Source organism: Augochlora pura, chromosome 3, assembly GCF_028453695.1.
Source record: "Augochlora pura isolate Apur16 chromosome 3, APUR_v2.2.1, whole genome shotgun sequence".
Taxonomy (NCBI): Eukaryota; Metazoa; Arthropoda; class Insecta; order Hymenoptera; family Halictidae; genus Augochlora; species Augochlora pura.
In genome coordinates, this window is record NC_135774.1 from 9,457,347 (window position 1) to 9,478,440 (window position 21,094).

The following is a 21,094-nucleotide window of genomic DNA, read 5'->3' on the forward strand; positions in this document are numbered from 1 at the left end:
CAACTTCTCCTTACCATGTAATACTTATCTAGTAACATACAAATAACAATAGATATCGCTACAGTATAAAATAAAAGTAACATTGAAGGAAAGATTAAAAACCTTGATGCAGTAGGCTTATTCGGTACACGTCCGCCATTACACCCTGCGCGCGACATTTTCTGGCAAACGTGTCACCGCTGTCCAGCGCGACGTCGCTTCCGCCCGTGAACCATACGAAATCGTGGAAACGATGAACGGGCAGCCTTGTAACTCTCTCGACGTTACGCATGTTAATAAACGGCAGGTTCTGGACGCGGCCGGTTCCCTGTTCGTCAAGACGGTCGAAGTAGCGTGACGATTTTAAGGCGACCCGCGAGCATCGATTTCCAGCAACCTATAAAACTCGGTGAGTTACGATAAACTCTAGAAAAGCGTTCCCTATCCGAGAATATTAGTTCTCGTGGGCGATAGCTCATGTTTATGCGCGCACGGACCCACGGCCCTCCACAAAAGAGCGCCGAAAGACTGTTATAGCTCGAAAGAAATATGTTACGAGACTTCCCGCGGCCACTTTCTATAAAATAACCGCCGCTGGCCGCTCGCTCGGGACTCGCGCACCGATCGCCTCGCGATCGTCGACTCGAAAACGCATCGACCCATCGTTTAGTTTTATTTCATTTCATTTCGTTTAGTTTCGTTTCATTATTATAATTTCATTTCATTTCGTTTAATTTCATTTTATTTCATTTTATTGCACTTCATTTCATTTAATTCCGTTCAATTTCATTTTATTTCACTTTATTTCGTTTAGTATCGTTTAATTCGCTTTTATTTCGCGTCATTTCGCTAACAGGATTTCAATTTGGCGACGTTCGCGCGAGCGCAGATCCGGACGAAACGCAGGAGATCGGGGACCGATTTCTTATTTGCGGACAGAGGAAGCCTTACCTGCGTCGTCTGTCCGATTTGCATCGGTCCACCGCTCCTGAATGTCTCCTGGAAAGTGCACGGCTTTCGCAGCGAGCATCGATCGTCCCCGATGCACAAAGCGAGCTTTACACCCCCGCTTACCGATTGGACACACACCGGACAGAGGCGCAGGTCTATCGGTTTTTCCACGGAAGGATCGACTTCTCGTTCTCTGGAATTTTCATGACGATTGTAGTTGTTTAATTTCTTTTATTTAATTTACTTCTATATTCGGGCGAACAGCCATTTTTACGATAGCGAAAAGGAAAGGGTAACTTGTGTCGAATGATAGAGGATCGGTGAATCAGGTAAAAAATTTATGAAATCTTACTTTAGATCTCGTAAGTTTGGTTGTAAATATGCCGAGTTTGTCGCTATTATTGTTAATTTTATAGCTGTTAAAGCATCTTTATTCATGGCATATCGGTTCCGATTTTTGACAACTTGTCATTGATTGAAATTCAAATTATGTTTGTGATAGAACTATTTCTCAGGCAAAGAATGTAAAAATTAGTTTTTAATTCATTTAAATAATTTATATTGGTTTAATAGATTAGATTCCCTTTGCTTGTTATTTTATTTAAATTCATTAAATTTGACTGCAATAATGGAAATAGTAGATTTAAATAGAATAAATTTTTACGTTATTGATTATATGGTTGTTTAAAACTTGAAGGACATCTGTCGGATATTGTTTTAATTTTATAAAGTCTATAAAACAAGACTTTGCAAAAGAGGAATTCTGCATTTTCTGCATTTGACTTTTTTAACACGTTAACTGCAGAAAATGAATCCACAAAGTTCCCACAAAATTGAAGTAATTTAATGAATGAAACTGAAACTAGAAAGTAGAAATTTGTTACAATTGTATCATCCGTCTTCTAAACGTTCTAGAAAAATTCAGTTTCTTCATGTATGTAACAATTTATTGAAATAAATAGGTACTTCGAGTTAAATGTAAACAGATTTTTAGTTACGCTTCTACAAGTACGTTTTGTTTTTTCACAGGTAACACCAAAAAGGGGTAAAACCGAGACAAAGTTGCGTATTTATATTGCGTCATATATAAAGTAATAAAGTAATAAAATAATAAAGTAAATAGCCCTAATTTAAATTAATAAATTAAGAGATGTCACGATTAGTTGTTTTACTATGTTCGTCACTCAACGTGAATCGGTTTTTACCTGTTTCAAATCCGATAATGGGATCACGTAGGATAATGCTATAATTTATATATATTAAATATAAATTAATGTAAACTAAATATAATACCCTCTGCATTTTTAATATTTCTATTTTGTATATTTTATATTTGCTGGTACTTATTCCATTAAATTCCTGTGCTTCAAATAAGATTTTCACAAATTAAATAAATAAAATAATTAAAATCCTATTTAACTTGAACAAGAAGAACGTCATTCATATTTGATTGACGGGGCACCTACAGAAGTATATTTGTCACCCAAATATGGATGACGCGGCGACGACCGTGTTAACCCTCGCAAGGGGTGGAGAAATCAATTCTTGATCCCTAATGTAAACAAATTAATCTCTTGCTCCCTTTTTGTAGCTAAATATATATATTGCCAAATATGAATATTTAAACATTGCAATACATCGTACACATACTTTTAACTATACATGTATATGTAATAATGCCTTTTTTAAATTTTGTCCATCGCGCGCTATGTCTCGCGACACGTCGTCCGAAACGTTCATAGATAACAGAGTGCTCATCATTTTCGCTAGTATCTCACGAGTAACCCTATCTCGTAAGTCGCAGCTTCATTTTGCGGGAGTGGTAGCCGGTTTTCCGGAAGAATGTCTCGACCTCGGGGGAATCGATCGGCCACGTGGGAGTAGTGTTTACCGGCGGAGCAATTTACCCCTGGCCGAGACGCTAAGCGGCTTATTAGGGGACAATGGCCGGACTCGAGGAGAGGAAACGAGAGGCCCGGTAGAGGAAAGCGAAGGGTTGCACTGGGCGGACCCCCACCTTTCACCCTTTCCGCCGCGAGAGACATTGTCGCCAAGATTAACGATGAAGTCGCTGCCGCAACGCTGCGGACACTCGCCCCGTACATGTGTCACCCAGCGCTGTCCAATTTCCATGGTTTTCCTGCTTCTGGCCGGACACGGTGCTTTCGATGAATTCGACAAACAACGACCGGCCCCCTGAGAGTCCGCTTGTGGTCGTCGGAAAATATTCCCGAAGATCGATGGTTCCGTGCGACGGTCTTCTCCTTCTCTCTCCTTGCCCGCCCCTCGTCCCGTTTCTCTCCTTCCCGCTTTTGCATCTGCAATGCGCGCACGTGACGCGGATGATCTTTTCCGGAACTCGATTATCTGCGTCCGGTATGCGAACACGACGCGTCTGCGAAGCGTTTCATCGCGTATACGAGCCGTTGCATAGCGTCGAGATTATTCGGCTGTATTCTTGAGATACCACGTGATTGTCGGAGATCTGGAAATCACGTTTTGTGTGATATCGGTGAGCTATGACGCACGGTGGTAATTTGTTTTACAGGGATTCGTATCTTCGGACAATTTTTATCAAATCGATGATGCTCTTATACTTTTAGTTTTTTTGAACTTAATTATGTTATAAAAATTGAACATTTTCAGTGAAAAGTTACTGACAGGAGTATTGCTTTTAATTTCATTTTCGTAAAAGTCAGTGATTGTAACAATCTTAATTTCAGAGCAGTGTTGTAATCAATTGGAGCGACGATATTTATTTTCTCCAGATTTAAAACAAAATTAATATATAACAAAATGGATTTGAAACTAGTAAATGTTGTTCGAAATAAAAATTTGAATATATTTATGCGCGAAGTGGCAAGTAAAACTTTGAAGACAGCATAAAATGGTGGACAGTCTGAAATAGTTGAACATTTTAACCAACATTTGATAAAAGATTATATTCATGCAGATTTTATTAAATAAACATTCTTGATTTTAATAGTACCATAATTATCAGTAGTTTTGTTGTATTCTCTAAAATAGGACATCTGAGTAGAAAGGGTTAATATAAGGGTTAATATTATTAATACACTACTTACGATTCTAAATTCGAATTTCTTAAAAATAAACAGAAAGAGAATTATCATATTTGAAGCATGATATTCTTGGTTTTACCTTTATATTACAATTAACCTCCTAGGCACGGTTAAATGAACCGTGAAGTATTCCATAACAAAATTAATATGTATTTTTCTTAGTATAGCTATACATAGCACTAGCTATACATACGTATACATTTTTCTTAGTATATTGTATACATACACTTTCACTTTAATCGTTTACATTAATAACTAATAATACAATTGAGTAAAAGATAAAACATCCGCAAAAACCGCTATAGTCACTTAATTATTTAAACATGTAATTTAGAATATATGAACTAAGACCAATTTTACAAAAATTGCACCGTTCTAATGCAAATGGCGGACATGCCATGCCCGGTGCACATATAATTTTGTCACCGACTGTATATATCTCAAAAATTGAATTTTAGTCAAATTTTTGGAAAAATGTATCACTGCTCGCGCTAGTACAAAACAGATAAGGCCCCCGTCAACCGGTCAGATTATGGAGGCGGTTCCGCCGACCCTGAACAAACAAGATTCCAGAAGATCGTGCGATACAGGTCTTTCTGGTCCCTCTACGTTGCGGTGATTAGGCAGTCGATCGTCCGAGATGCATCAGCGGCCTTTGAGAAAATAATCTGTATCGCGCCAAGTGCTCCCGCTTTCGCCGGCAGTTCGCCGGCAGTACCTGTGCCCTGCGCAGACCCTGCCGTTCGCATAATGCTCCGGCACCGGCGAGGCGCAATAATGGTGCCTATTTGGTGAAGATCGGTAGCGCGAAAGTGTCGTCACCTCGGCCCGGCAATGATCGCTTTACAGTTACCATAAACGGGGGACTTTGTGTTGGCGCGCTGCTGTCCGGGCGCACGCTGGCCAGAGCGCATTGTGAATGACCCCCTTGGAGCGTCGTTGACCAGCCGTCTTTTATGGATTTATGGCCGTGATGTACGCCACAAAGCGTACCGAGAACCTTCGGTAACTAGCGGCCCGTTATCAGGTGCTCCGTGTAACGGGCTGCACCCGAACGGTCGTCGCGGGCCTCGACACGCTTTGATACGTCTTTGCAAATGTCGCCCGCCCCCGCAGTCGCGCGTCAATGGTCCACTAAATACCGTACAAATTCAGCATCGACTCCTTTCACCCTACGGCGACGTCGTTGGCTCGCCGACTCCGCAGGATTCGACGAACTGCGACTTTTTTTCGAAGCGTTGTTCGCAACACGACACTCTCGCTCGCACAATTTCACCCGACGACGGCGACGTCAGAGATTTCGATTGACGGCGACGACACGGTTCGCCCGAATTGCCGACTACAAAATTAGAAAGGGTGGATGACTTTTTCGAGTACATTAACCGTAATTGTTTCACGCAACGCAAAGCGTAACTCCCACAATTCGTTGTCGCGCAATTACGCCGGCGCGAACAGCCGGAGCACTGAGCCGCGTTTCGAAACGGGTCGTCGCTGGGCCTCCCAGGACCGCTAATTAAACGCGCTCGTCTTATCCATCAATTAAAACCGAACGATTAAGCTTACCGCCCTTGCGGGTTACGCCGTTTCTACCGATAATTATTACCAACCCAGTCGTTCGTCGCTTCGGATCTTGGGCGGTCGAATCGTGGAACGACGATCCGGTACACACGGAAGAAAGGTGTAGCCGTCGGGGCAAATTGTCGTCCCGTAATTAAGAGAAACGAACCCCAACGAAATCAACCGTGGATGTACGTCTTCTCGAATGTCCCGTTTTACTTCGCTCGCATCCGAAAATCTAATCCTCGATGTCTATCATGTCGTATTGCGAATAATTATCTAAACAGCATTGCGCTATCATTCTGAGATTATAGTGTTGCAGCATTCGTTATACACCCGAGAATGGGTGAATTTTAGATATAGAAAAAGAAATCGAAAATAAGGAATAACATTTCTGCAATTGGGGCTTCGTTGTCGAGAAAATAGATTTCGAAGATTCAGTATTTTTGACCATTTTTGTATTAACCTCCCATTTTTCGATGTAGGTGACATCGTGGGGTTGCAGGCAAATCGAAATAAAATTTTAAAAATTAAAATAATTATTATTTTCAAAATATAAAATAGATGAATAAGGAAAACCTCAGTGATTTAGTACTTATTTATACGTCTGCAGACAACTTAAAAATATTGCAGAGTTGTCGGCAAATCTATGAGGTTGTTCTAGTGTTAATAAAATAAGTTTTATTAAAGAAAATTTTATATTTAAGAAAATAATACAGTAGGTCAATAATTAAATGAAATGTCTTATGTTTAATTTAAATCCTTCCTAAATCTACAAGCAAAAGTAAGTAATTATCACACATCACGATGATACTAATAATTAAACCGTGAATCTTTATCCAAAATAAAAAATTGTCTATTTGAATTGCAACAAACTAGTTTGTTTTCTTTTTAAATATATCTAGTAGATTGAAAGTAATGTAACAGTATTCAATTCTTGAAATATTTACACGTTTTCTTCATAAATGCACAAAATCCGCAGTCTACTAATAATATTAATATTATATACAATTACCATATGACTGCAATCAAGAACTATCCATCTAAATTATAGTTACGCACCCCGAACGAAAACATTTTATTTCTCACTTTCAAATTGTTCTTTCAATCATCCCCCTCTCGGTTGTACCAGCAATGACGGTACACCCGTTATACTCGCGTGTCTCCGCGCACTTGCTCTCATTCCCTGCGCAAATCGTCCAGTAGCCATATCTACCGCGTATCCATCGTGCGCGATACAGCAAAAAAGCATTGTTCCAATCGTACAAACGCTGCGGTATTTCAACCTCTCTCTCTCTCTCTGCAACAGTTCGTAATTATTTCGAGCCCTCCGCGCCCTGCTCGGCTCCCGTGCGTCCCGTTTTGCTCGATAAATGCAGTCTAACGAATTTGCATAACGGAACAGGGTGGAAAGCTGTAAAGGAGCAAGTGCTGCCCCTCTTCCCCCCCCCCCCTCTCTCCATGTCTCTCTCTTGCTCCCTCGCTCCGCCTCTCTCTCTCTTTCTCTCTCTCTCTCTCTCTCTCTCTCGCGTCTAAACAATTAGAGCGAGGTGAAGTGTGCGTGCCGGTTGTAAAAGATGGCGATTTGTAGAAAGTGTAGGTGCTCTCGGGAGACCAGCACGCAGGATTCACGAAGGCTTTCCACGGTGGCATGAGGCAGCCCCCAGGGACGTCCACAAAAGGTGCGTAGCCTCGATCCTCGATCCTGTATCCTCGGGAACGCAGGGTTGATTTACGAGCGGATGGAGGGGAGTGCGCATGCGCGCCGGTCCGCAGGATTCACTGGGGTCTATCCCCACCTCCATAGAGAAACCCGGCAGAGCATTCAGCCTCCTCCCTTCTTCGCCGGTTCCTTGTCCACTCAGTTATTAAAACCGAGGCGACACGGTCGGCAACCAGCAATTATCTGGCGAACGCTCGGAGCCGCGCACGCTCCGATCAGCGCAACACGGTTCTCTTCTTCCACGATTCTGTTTTCGTTTTCGCTTTCGTCTTCGTCCACGTTCCTCGTCTTCGTTTTGCGCGTACTCGATATCTGTGCAAGCAGTGCCAGCGGAGAGTGACCAAGAACGCAGGATTATATTTTCACGCGTCTAGTTGCGCGTGCCGGTGCCGCTCGACAAACGGACAAACAAATCAGTGATCGAGGGACAGGCGTCGCGAACGGCCGGCGAGTGAAGTGATGGCTCAAGTGATGCAATATCAACAGGTCCGTTAATAATGCGTCTTGCGTGAAACACGAAATTACGGTGCCGAGGGCCTTCGGGTTGTCTTTTTATGGCTTTCACGAATTGTTCTCGACGAGTTATAGTGCAGAGCTGGGGATACAGTGTACGGCGTCTTCTTGCCTGCTCTATATGTTAGCTACGGATATTTATCATCGTTTTGACTGCTCGAATCGTCTATATTAATCGTTTAAAAGATTCGTTTGAATTTTATACTTCATCTGCACGCGCTAAATATAGACTTTATTATATGTTCTGCGCGATAGATGTCTCGCATTTGACCCAAAGGCTCTCACTCGTTAAACAGTAAATAATAAATTAATAATCAATGAACAATAATCTTCGTGATTGTAATTAGCAACCGTGACCGTTCTTTACTAAATATATCTGTTTCTAATTGCAGATCTGCATGCCGACGATGTCACCGATGCCCAACCTGCCGATGCCGATGCATCAGTCCTCCGCGATGGATTACGGAAGCCCGGGCATTCATTATCAGCCTTACAACGCTCCGCTGGGCAGTCATCATCTGCAGAGCAGCCAAACGAGCTACTGGTATCCGGGCACCACGAGTCACAGTCAGATCACGGAGCCTCTGACACCGCCGCCATACACCATGCCTTCCGTGCCGACGAACACGGCGACTTGGACCGGTCAGACGCATCTGACCCAGCCACAGTTAACGGCGATTCCAGCGATCCAACATTACTCTCTGCCACCGAGCCCGCCGGAGCTATCGCCCAGTCCCCCAGACTTACACCCGGGCCACTATCAATGGCCGCTGACGCCGCCGTCGGACCATCACTTCCTAGTCGCCGAGGAGCCGAGCAAATCCGGACGAAAGTGCATGCGATGTCGATGCCCGAACTGCCAAACGGACAGCGGTGCGCAGATCTGCGTCGACGGGAAGAGGCAGCACGTGTGCCACGTGCCCGGCTGCGGCAAAATGTACGGCAAGACATCTCATCTGAAGGCGCACATCAGATGGCACACCGGCGAGAAGCCGTTCGTCTGCCATTGGATTTTCTGCGGTAAAAAGTTCACGAGGAGCGACGAGCTGCAGCGTCATCTCCGCACTCACACCGGCGAGAAGAGGTTCGCCTGTCCGACCTGCGGCAAGAGGTTCATGAGGAGCGACCATCTGACGAAACACGTGAAAACTCACGAGAACCCGAAGAAGAAGAGCTCGGCGAAGAAGGGGTCGGACAAGGAGAACTCGGTGCCCGCCGTGACCGCGCAGAACGCGTACCCGCCGATCGGCGGGCAGTACATGATGATGTGAGGCGAGACACGACTCTATACAAACTACGAGGAGCATACCGATTCGTGTTTGTACATACTTTGTACTCTTCCCTGTAAATATTGTACATACGAGAACGCTGTATATTTTTGTAAATTATATCGAACGTCCGAAATTAAAAGAATCTTTTTCTCTGAATCCATTCACGCCCCCCCCCACCACCCCCCACCGCCGTCCTTTAATTCCCCCCGATGCGATCAGAAGGACGACGAGACGTTCGTTCGTAGGGTAGATTTACCGTGAAAATTCACATAATAACGAATCATCCCCTTGTCGTATATCAGGTTCCCTCCCCGGTGTCTTCCTGTCATCCGATACGTCGCGAGTCCCGCCCATGCGAGCACAATGCGACCGAGCTACTCGAGAGAATCCAGCCCTTCGCGATGATTTCCTACCTGGCAGGTGTTTTCATCTCGCCGAAGAATAGAAACTATCATTCCACGGAAACAAGCCCGAAAAATCCTGACGCAATCCGAGCGAGTCGTCGCATCCGAACGAGATCGGCTCGACGGCGTACGAGACGGTTCGTGATGGAAACATCCCCTCGTTCCCGTGGTACGGGATTTCGTGGATAAAACTGGCGGTCGATGAGGGGGGGACGGCTCGAATTGGGTACGGCACTGTGACGGGCCGTTTCATTCGTATTCCCGCCAAGAGATGGCTGCACGATGAATGGAAAAAGCCAGTGTAGCCCTATTAAGGGGGCGGCGCGCCGTAGCCCTGTAGCCCCGGCAAGGCAAGGATTCATGGCTGGCTTGTAGAGGTAGAGGAGGCCGAGAGGCAGACAGGTCGGCCCGACCGCGAGGATAGAGGCAGACGCTCGGATAGAAGGCAGAGGGGAAGCTAGATGGCAACGGTGAAAGAGAGAGGACCGAGGAGACGGGGAAAAGAAGGCCGCGGGAGCAAGACGGCGCGGCTCGCCGGCTCACGGTGGGGGCGAGAGGGGGGCGCGGGGAGGAGGACGGCGTCGGCGGGAGGAGGAGGAGGAGGGGGGGGGGGTCGTGGAAGGGGTACCAAAACGGAATAAAACAAAAAGAGGCAGCCGCGGAGCAAATTATAGGGAAAAATAGGGAGGGACGAGGCGGAGGAGGCAACGCGGAGCCCCGTGGTGCCCGTGGTGCCCGTGGTGCGGCGTGTTCACGGTGGAAGACGATCAGGTGGACGGGCTGGCAGCAGGGCGGGAGGGGAGGAGGGGTGGCGCCAGGGCAATTCCAAGCTCGCGTTCAACGTTCCCTGCTCGAGTACCGCGGATAGCCGCGAAGTTAGTGCGCAAGAGATTCAAAGAGAGTCGACAGAGTGACGGAGACCCGGCCGTCTCCTGTTCGTCGTACCGGTCGCTCGCAGTTCGGCCGCCGTTCGAGTGCGCTGATTAAACCACGAGGAGAGGAACCGCGGCGAACCCGCGCGACCCCGCGACCAGCCCGCGCCGACGATCACGACCGACACGAACCGCTTTGATTAAAGGGAGAGGGAGGGACGGAGATAGAGATAGAGAGAGAGAGAGAGAGAAAGAGAGGCAGATCGACAGCGAGCGCAACGGAGAGAGAGAGAGAGAGGGAGAGAGAGAGAGAGAAAGAGAGAGAGAGAGAGGGAGACAAAGAGAGACAAGTGCACAGTGCACGGCTCTCTCTTACGTGTTACGCGCGGTCAGTGCGAGAGGCTGCAACGTGCCGCGAGCATGCGTCTGCGACGGACGGCCCTTGAGGCGGATACGCAACACGCCGACTCGTCCTTGTCGTCGTGGTCTTTGTCGACACCGTCGTCTGCGCCCGTGAATGCACGGTCCTCGGCGTAACCACCCGGACAACCGCCGCATGCACGCGCCGACGTCGTCGATAACACGAGAAACCGGCGAACAGGTTCGTGGCGGTGCGCATGCCACCGATTCAGCCGAGACCGGTCTCGATTCCTAGCCGATCCGTTCCCGATTCTCTCGCGAGCGCCTGTCAGCTCTGTCAGCTCGCGCGGCGAGCCACGATCGCACGGATCTCGCCACCGAAAACGCGGCATCCCAAGAGCGACGACCCTCCGCGCCGCCGTTTCGAGACTGCGAGCACGTCGTCTCCTCGTTTCGATCGTTGTCCGCGACATGACGGACACGGGGCAAGCCCGTCGCACGTGTGTCGTCCACCCGAGTCCTCCGACCGGCACGGTATTTTGTGTTTCGCTGTCGATCAGTGCTGACAGGTCAGTGTGCACGCTCTGAGAATCCTCGGTGCCTCCTATCAGCTGTGCTCCGTCGATCGCGGGGTTCGTTCCACACACACACGCACACACACACACACACATACACACGCACACACCCCTGGAATTGGCGCGCTTCGGAAGATATCCTCGGACGACCCCCGTTCCCTCTTCTCGCTATCGATTCTCGCCCCCGTGTTCACGCCGACCTCCCGTAGGATCTTCTCCGCGAGCGACGATGCAGCGCGGGCCCGCGTAAAGAATGTTTCTGAATCTTGTTGGCAGGACACCGGCCGATACCTGTGACACAGTGTTTGTGCTTGTTCAGTGAGAGAGGACCGTAGTCGAGGATCGAACCGCGCCGATTCTTTTGGCTCCTCTGTGCAGCGGAATTTTCGGGATCCACGGGATCGATCGAGCCGGCAAGCTGGACGCGGATGTCGGAGGCGGCGGGGGCCGCCGGGGTGTCAGCCCTCCGAGTCATCTCGGTAACATAAACGTAAGTCGTCTCTGTTCTAGTATTTCCTCCGTTGATGTCTTCGACCGTCTATACGCGGTTAGCCTCGCCGGTACGAAATTGATTGCGACTGCAACCGGAATTAGAGTTTCGCGGAGCGAGCAATTCGTACAAAACGAGGCGCATCGATCGTCCGTTTAGCGGGAACGGGGCTCCAGGTTTTCTCCGCTTTTGCTATAATCGCGCTCGTTAGACGAAATTATGCATAATAAACGGAGTTTCCAAGTCTCCCGGTTACTGCGCCGCGCGACTCCGCCGCAGGCTATCCAACCAACCCCGGGACAGATGTATCGTGCGAATTCGCAGCTTGCGACGACGAGTACAGTCATCGTCGACCGTTCTTTGCCCGATCAACGAGAGTTTACGAGGTACGCGCGACGAGTTTATGGTCCCGGGACTTTTTAATAGTTGAACGCGGATGAAGGGTTATTGTGTGACCGATTATAGGTGCCTGTCGAAGGGAACGCACGATTTCCCTCTGTCTCCCCGGCCGCTCTTCTTTTCCGCCCGCCACGGAGATCGTGTAAAATTTAAGTCGGTGAGATCGATACCGAGGGGGGGCCCCGCGCAGTTAATTCTACGGCCATCCGAGGAAGATCCGGTCGCGGAGCTCGTCGGCACAGCGCTGCTAGACAGTTGTGGCCGATATAGCAAACGTTACTATGTTGCTACGCCCGTTTCACGCCCACCATACATCATGCGTTATGCGCAGACCTACCTGCGGACGTGTACACGCTGTTCCAAAGGTGCTGCGCCGCGTTTCTACCGTACCTTTGGAGATGGAAGCTGCTCGCAATGCTCCAATTCCGCCTGATCGAAATGAATCTATCGCGTATAATAACTGCAGGATATAATACTAAATATAAAGATTATTTCTCCTTCAAAGAGAAGAAATAGTATTATTTTTTTAACGTGAGAAGAAGCACTCACGCGCAAATATAGCAATCTATATCGAGAAATTGCGTATAGTTAATAACTATGTTTATTAAAGGAACCGTATTGTACGAAAAATTAAGGAAAACATTAATCCTTTTGCAGTCGGAGCCTTTTTAATTCAGCATTCAACATGGTTTCTCTGATCTATTGTACAATAGCCTTGATTATCCGGTTTTCCAATATTAGATAGACAATTCGTATGCAAATCGATTTACTCTACACATTAACAATGATGAAATCTAGTACTATGATTAAGTAACTATAATGCGAACATTCGTGTCGGTCTACCTTGCCCGGATAAACGAGGTTCCATTGTATTTCCATGTTATATAACCTATAGCCTTTTAGGAAATTAAATCTTGTAACTCACGCGACTGCTACACTTTTAACAGGTTATTAAATACAAGTAAATGGGGTTGCCTTAAAATTCTTTCGAAACGCGATGTAGCAATTTTTAATGGCGCCGCTCGAGTGCAAAGGGTTAACATCAACGCGATTACACGGCGTGGTCCGGCAATGAAGCAATCGGCTGAATCTGTTCGCATCGTCACACAAGAAGACGAAATCACGAGTCATGGCGTGGACTTGTGGGTTGGCTTGTATTAGCCTATACAGCCTGATCATTGCTTCTCAACAAAAACGATATTCCAAAGAGGGAAGAAATAAAGTACCTGACGGAAAGTTTTTCTTTTCGTGGACACGTCGATGGATCGCGTCGAGCGGTCGCGGAGGAAACGACAAAGATAGGTTCCGGAGCGAACGGCTTAAAAAAGGAAAAAGAACGGTGCCAGGTTCGGTATCGAGAAACACGGATAATTTGGAGCTTGTGAAACGGTCTGTAGGTAGCGGAGGAAGAGTAGGCCATTCGGTCGAGTTGAAACGCGGCGGGGCAGACGGTCGAAGGGCAAGAAACACAGTGTCGGCACACCGCTGACACACCTCCACACAAATCTAATTAATTTATATCCTGAGAGAGGCGCCACTAGGGATGTCTAAGTCGGACAGGAAAAAGAAAGGAGCAAAGAGAAGGGTATATACATATATACATATATATATATTCGTGTGTACGGGGTATCGGGGTCCCGGGTTTCGGCTCGCGGGAACCGATGGTCCCGGGGACCCGGGTTTTCGAGGCGATTCCTCGGGCCCTTCTCGAAAACTCGATTTCATTTCGAGAACACACATTTTTTACGCGGGACCCCGGTCTCGCAAAGGCACCGGGGACCAATCTCCATCGAATTATCGTTTATAAAGCGAACGTGACACGGCCGACGATAATTTTTCGGAGCCGAGCAGCCTGTAACAAGGTTGACGAGCAGCGTTACGCCGCGGAGCGCGCGGCTCGTTGCTTTTTATCGCGAGCCGGTCGGTAAAGGCGCGTATCGAAGCGTCTTGAAATTACAGGAACAGCTCCGCGGCGCTAAGGAAGGCGGGCTAATTACCTGTTTACATCGCGTACACGTCTCCGGCACCTCTCCCTCCGTCTCTCTCCATCTCCTCGCCTCTCTGTCTCTTCTTCTCTCTTTCTTGCCGCCTCTTTCTTCATCCTCTCTTCCCTTTCCAGCTATATCGTTAATTGAGAAAACGAGGGCGGCCGACTTTGAAAGCTTCGACAAGCGTCCGCGTCGCTCTGAATAACTGTTGGCTACATTGTCCGCGACCGGCGGGAATTATAGAATGGCGTGGACACGAAAAAGCACGCTATAACACCGGCGCGGCCGTCCGGCCAGCGGATCCAATTAACCTGTCCCCCAGAAAATCTACACGCGTCGCGCACACGTAGCCGCCGCGTACGCACGGCTGGAGCCCTCATTAGCGGTTTACCCGGAGCGTCGCGTGAACTTTGCACCTGCAAATTGCCCGGCACCGACTCTACCCCGGCCCCGGCCCCGGGTTTCGGTCGGTCGTCGGCACGGTCGACGCCGGCGACGCGGTCTAGTCGTCCACGATTTCCGTTCGTCCCCGAGAATCGGCCGGCACACACGATTGCCCACCGGCCAAGAAATCGGGTGTGCGCGCGTGCGCCAGATGCGAGCGATCCCGATGCAGCGAGGCGATCGTTGCAGCTGTTGCAGATTATAAGAGGCGCCTCCCCGGGTGGAATAAAGACATCGAGCGTGTACCTACTGCCTCGGTGCTTAACGGCGACGATACGGCCGGTTTCGGGTCCCGTTATCGAGCAAACAAAAAGGAAAACAGCGTAACGGCCTCGTCGAACACGGCGGCGACACTTCGCGCTCGGCCTCGTCCTCGTCGTCGTCGTCGTCGTCGTCGCGAGGAAATTCTGCCTCGCGGAAACTGCACGCACGCCCCGGAAACGGCGCCAAGCCTCCGCTTTATTAAGCTATTATTCTTAATTAGAATCGAAATCGGCGGAAAGGCCGCGACTGCTCGTCGCCTTTCCTAGAATTATGCGCTCGATTAATAATTTGCGCGGAGCAAACGAGCCACCGAACATTTACGGCTCCGCCGGGAGCGCGTGCGCGGAATAAAATAAGCAGATTATGCAGATGAGTGTCCGATTCTGTCACTTTTGATTTACGGCCGCGCCTCGGACCCGCTCACCCGGGCCCGGCGACAGCGCGCGGGAAAGGGCGGCGAAGGGGGCGGAGGAAAGGAGCGGGAGACGCGCGAGCCGCGAGCGGAGAAATTTCCTCGCGGTGCCGCGAGACTCCGCCGACCACGGACTATTTTCGTTCAGTCCAGATAAGTGCACTATTAACTAACCTCGCGCTAATATCTACGATTTCTACCTCATTATGTTAATTGCGGGACCAGCGGCCCTCGAGGCCACGAAGGATGTTACGCTCGTTTCGCGCTCGCCATATCACGATTCATTCCGCTCGTCCAATCGGCTGTCGCTTCATCGGATGCCGGATTAATTGTCGAAGAACGTTCGACAGGAGAAAGCGGTCGATCGGTATTCTCGCCGAAAGAAGCGGCGTTCGGTGCGCGTCATCGACGCAAATTTCTTGGACACGGTATTCGCCGACAGTGTTTACCGACAACGGTTTTAGCTGATAACGCCTTTAACCCTCGGAAAACCGACCTTCCGACAACGCGCGGAAGGCCAACCCCGGGTATTTTAACACCCGCACTAATCTATACTTTAAAAATAATTTTTCTGCCAAAATTATATGCTATTATACGTTATGGAGACTAGGTAAGATAATGAAGTGAATACAAAATGCAGAAAAATTATTTCATATTTGCCATAATCTATGCACGTAATATTAGTTGCTTAAAACAGCACTGTTGGGCTCTAGGCTGAATACTGATAGGAACTCCGTTTAGAATTCCTAACATTGTTTACGTAGTCTAATTGTTAAATGTGTAGCATTAAATAGAGGCATTTTGCAGGGACCACAGTAGATCCAGACCTAACCTAAATCTAATACAGTCCTGCTTAACCCCTTGCATTATCGCTCCTTTCATGCTGTGACGATTAGCACTTATTCATACTTAATAATTTTCTAATAGAGTCAGAAAATTTTTACTTCCTGTATTGTCTTTATTTACCTTTATTTCTATACTTTGATAACAGAAGAATTTATTTTCACTTCCATGTACAATAGGAGAAATTAATAATATTCATACTTAGTACAGCTTTCATAAAAATACCACAAGTCTCACTCGTTATTTTAGTGCAAGGGGTTAATCGAGGTTCGGTATTAACCGAGGTGCTTTGAACCAATGAAACTGAACGAAACATGGAGTAGCTTGGTGTCCATATATTAATATAATTAAACAATTATGTAATGAAACTTGAATATGTCTACAATATTACACCATGAAAATGATTCTCATGATTTTATTGCACGACTTATAAATACTATTATTTGAGCTTTCAGTTATCCGAGTTGGTCTCGGTAGTAAAATAATTTTCGGATATTTCATCACTTTGCTTAAAATTGCGAGGCATTCTATACAATTCCCTTTATTTAATATTACTGTCGGTTAATAATATTAATTTTATTAATATTGAGCTAACACTGTCTTAGCTAGATGTCGCACGACGACATCCATTCAATCAATTTCGATCGGTCCTACGACAATGCGACAGTATCTATACACAACAGACTGTCGCATATTATTTACAGTCAAGCCCAACGATTTTCTAAATGTCTTTGTCAATGTTCGACTTTCTTTTTATTACTGAAGATTATTATGTAAAATGTGCAAACTAGAAAATACGCGGATGATGCAATATCCCAAACATATAAAGAACAAACAAACTCCTGCGAATTTCACTATCTCGACTGTCAATCACGAGAAAATAACAATTTATTTGATCAATAACATAACCCAAAATAATTTTCATTACATCGTTACGGCAATATACAAGGAGAGATTATTTCCCCATTCACACTGTTCTTCTAATTTCTACACACTAATACACGGTTCTTATAGTTTTCTATCCACTTGTTAAATAAAATAGCCGTTCCTTGTAATTCGGGATTCAATAATTCCTTGAAATTATTCATATCTTTCATAGAATCGTAATCACGATGAGCAAATTATGAAATTCGAAGTCGTCGACGATTTGATCGTCGCGCGACATCCAACTAAAACATATCGCGTCATCGGGCATCATCGGCCGTCGATGAACGCCGATCGTATAATATCGCGTCGGTGATTTCCGTGGTATCCACGCGGTTCGCGGACGGAATCGTATCGCGGCCGAGAATTTTCCGCTCGCGGTCGTGTAGCTGGCACGTCGTCGTCGGCTGGTTCCACGGGAAGCGGACAGCGTTAGCGGCGCGATTATTACACACGGTGCATGGAAACGAAAAGAGAGCGGTAAAAACGGCGCCTCGGTTGCCCCCCGGCGAAGACTGGAAGCCGTTTCGTAATCGCGGGCTGGATCATTTTCTGCACGACTGCGCGGGAAATTAGATCACCTACCTCTCATCCCGGTAGCGAGAGATCTAGGCAGGTTTCATCGCACGCTACAGGAAGAGCGGCCTGCCGCTCCTCTCTCTCTCTCTCTCTCTCTCTCTCTCTCTCCTTCCGCGCCGCATTCTTTATCCCTCTCTATCGTCTCGCGGCGGTCCCACTCTCATCGACAGCTTGTCGCTGATAATTTAGCAATTAGCCACGATCTTTTCCCGACAGAATAGATCAGCGTTCTTTTTCTTTTTTTGCCTCTCGTTACGCCGTTTATCTTCTGCTCTTGTTTCGTACCAGCGCACCCCGCCCGCTTCGAGGAACACCGTTACGGGTCGTTCCGTTATAATATAATCTTAATAATAATACCATTCCGAACGGGATAAACTCCTATCCGCGCAACCGAGTTCACGGTTTGCTGCCGTCCCGGCGACGACGCGACGCGTACGCGCGCAGAGAGATCTGCCTCGTCGATCGAATGTACACGGATAAGGGTTCGCGCGATCTTGAAAAATCGCCGGGATTATCGAGCTACGTGGACCGACAGAAGATTCGAGCCGCGTCCTCCGGTCCCTCTCTCGTTCCCTTCTTCGGAACTTTCTCCCTCCGTTCGGGGGATATCCTCCTCATCCTCCCGTTCTTCGCCGGCTCTCTCTCCCGGCTCTTGGCTTTGCTTTTGGCTTGGGCCGGGTGTAATCGGTTCCCCGAAGCCAGGGCTCATTATCGACCCGTCGGCCTAGCAATTACCTGCGAAGCCTCTTTCGACTTCGTGTGTGCCAGCCAGCACAGTTTCCGACTCTCCGCGAGCCCTTCCGAGATCCTTCGGTGGATCCTCCGCCGTAGAAACTGGGAGAAACAAAGAGAGAGAGGGAGACGGCCGACGGAACAAGAAGGGTATATGTATACGTGTGTCCGGAGAAACGGCCGACCCGCTCTTCGTTGCCCGTTGTTGTTGCTGCTGCTGCTGCTGCTGCCTTTTCGTTGCTCCGCGCCCTTGCCTCGCGGTACGACCGCACGCCGCTGAATTTGACCGGAATCGTGGACATAAGTTGAACGATTTTCGTTTGTACTTTGGATCGAATATGCGGCGGATGTTAATTGTGCATGATTTATCATTGGAACTGATTTTTAGTGTAAGACCATGTCAATGTTGTACTAAGGGGAATTATTCATTTGGTGATATGAAGATTAATTCGCAATATATAATATTTCTGATTAATTCGTGATTTTTCATGTTAATATACAATTTTTTAAGATTAATATACAATGGATAATATACGATGGGATATTAACCCCTTGCACTTAGATTTATTTAATGGATACGTTCTTAATAATTTCTCTGATAAAAGGAAACAATTTTTGTTCGTTGTATATATTGCAGGTCGATTTCTGTTAATTTTTGACCAGTATTGTCACGTATAGTACATTTTCTTTAATTGTTCCTCGGCTTGTAAACAAAAGTGGACAATCTCGGAAGAGAGATATGATTATTTAATTTTTCAAATTTCTTATTTATTGTTTTAATAATCTTATGCTGTATTATCCTTTTATTTTTCTTTGTATTCACATCATTTAAATATCCTGATTGCTTACTTTATCTTCTATTGTACATTTTATTGTATCTTTTCTTTTCTGTTTACCGTAATTTTTTATTGCTATATTAATGTAATACAGGGTCTGCCACCCATTGATCAAAGAAATATTATTAATATTATTAATATTTTCATTTATATTCATTGCTACATTTTCATATCCGAAGAGTTAAATTCAGTTCAGTTTTTGATGTTTAAAATTCTCATCATAATTAACTGAAATAAATTAAAATATCAAAAGATTTATATTAAAATTGAAAGTATTAATTTTACCTACTTCGTACGATTTTTTAAACAAAGTGTTAAATTACATGCGAAGCTTCGGTTACATAAAAAAATATTTCAAGCAGAAATTATGCGATGTCAAGTGAGATATACAGTATAACAATTAGTTTCTCATTTTGCTTTTATATCAATGTACGAAGGACATCTTGAATCGCTTTATAACAACGTTCGATAATTCAAAGGATTATTCAATACCAAATAAAAACAGTATTAGGCTGAACAAAGTAAGAAACCACTAATCACGGAGCTATTAGCATTGTCTACAATTTCGGGAAAATTCACCACCGCGCCGCGGCAATAATCTCGACGTAGACGCGGATGAACGACCGATGATAATTGCTGGACGGGCCGTGTAGTATGCGATAATTGCCGGTGCTGCCGTGTTCGCTCTCGAGAATTCGTTTGCGAAGAATTTTCTTCCTGCCTTTCTCTCTCTCTCTCTCGCTTTGCCCTAGCTGCCGGGTCGAACCGCCGAAGTTCTCTCGTTCTCGATCGATGATGCGCTCGTACGCTTGCCGGAAGATCCAATCCGCGAGGGCTTCACAATGCAACGAGGGGAGTGGGGGGGAGGGGGCCCGCTTTTATGCGATTCGAGAGTTAAGTTATTAAGAAAGACATACGCACACCACGTCGTAACGATCGCGGAGGAACGCGAGGCACGACTTAACGAGTTTCGAATCCCTCGAGCGTGCAGCGAACGACGTTATCAGACGGTGGTATCGACGTTTTTATGTGGCTCGTAAACATTAAACCTTTTCTTTCTCGCGAACGCGAGCGCAAAAAAAGCGCGCCAGACACGAAGGAATTGGATTTATTTGACGCGATCGTCAGCCGAGATACACGACGTGCCCCGCCGCGGCGCGGCTGAAATTTTCATGAAAAGGACGACGCGCGCGGCCGCTCTCGAAACTCTCCCGCGCTAGTTCACGGGGCAACCGAGTTCCAGTTCGTGGAACAACGTTAACCGCATCTCGTGAGACCGCGACCCTTGACGGAGCCGGGCCCGATTCGCCGGATAGCGGGCTCGCCTTCGACGTAGTCGAAGATCGCGAGCAAGTGTTTTTTTCAACGAGCGAATCCGCCCTGGTTCTAGACGACGGTCGCGCGGAAACGGCGAGATCGTCGGCTGATGATTCGAGACGCGATTAAAATGGTCGAGCGCCGCGATCGGATCGTTGCTGGTTCTCGTCAGCGATTGCGAGAGAAAGGGGAGATGGTCGAGTGATGGGGAAACGCGAAATATTTGTTATTAATGAATTAATGACTGAAGGAATAAATAAATTAATTAATCAATTATTAATTAGTTCATTCATTCATTCATTCATTCAGTTATTTATTTATTCATTACGTTTATTTATTTATTTATCTATTTAATTGTTGTGTAAATTTTGTAAACCCTGTGTTGCTGAAAGTGTAATAGTAGCGAGCACACGAGTACGAGTGTGTAATATCAATAATAGGAATAATGATGATGGTAATCTCCGTAATTGTAATGACAGTAGGACAAGAATTAAGAGTGGTTGTGTACGATAGTAATGACATAGCGTTCGAATGAAGTAATGAAATTACAGAACAAATTCCGGAGGATAGTAATAGCTATT

At 46.7% G+C, this 21,094-nt stretch overlaps 2 protein-coding genes across 3 annotated transcripts in view; both read left to right on the forward strand.

Moving 5' to 3' along the window:
* The first annotated feature begins 7,473 nt into the window (after positions 1-7,473).
* Positions 7,474-9,198, forward strand: LOC144479022 (uncharacterized). The gene is made up of 2 exons (XM_078197478.1): positions 7,474-7,776; positions 8,196-9,198. The coding sequence occupies exons 1-2, from the start codon at positions 7,750-7,752 to the stop codon at positions 9,072-9,074; spliced, it is 906 nt and encodes a 301-aa protein (XP_078053604.1). The 5' UTR covers positions 7,474-7,749; the 3' UTR covers positions 9,075-9,198.
* Positions 9,199-10,356: 1,158 nt separating this feature from the next.
* The window catches only part of Sp1 (transcription factor Sp8), a 129,345-nt gene continuing 118,607 nt past the window's right edge, over positions 10,357-21,094 (forward strand). The window contains exons 1-2 of one of the 2 annotated variants that reach the window (XM_078197396.1): positions 10,357-10,951; positions 11,562-11,775. The gene's annotated coding sequence lies outside the window, so the exon portion shown is untranslated. Of the gene's footprint in view, positions 10,952-10,993; positions 11,280-11,561; positions 11,776-21,094 lie in introns of those variants that run through there. The other variant, XM_078197397.1, reaches the window with a different exon arrangement.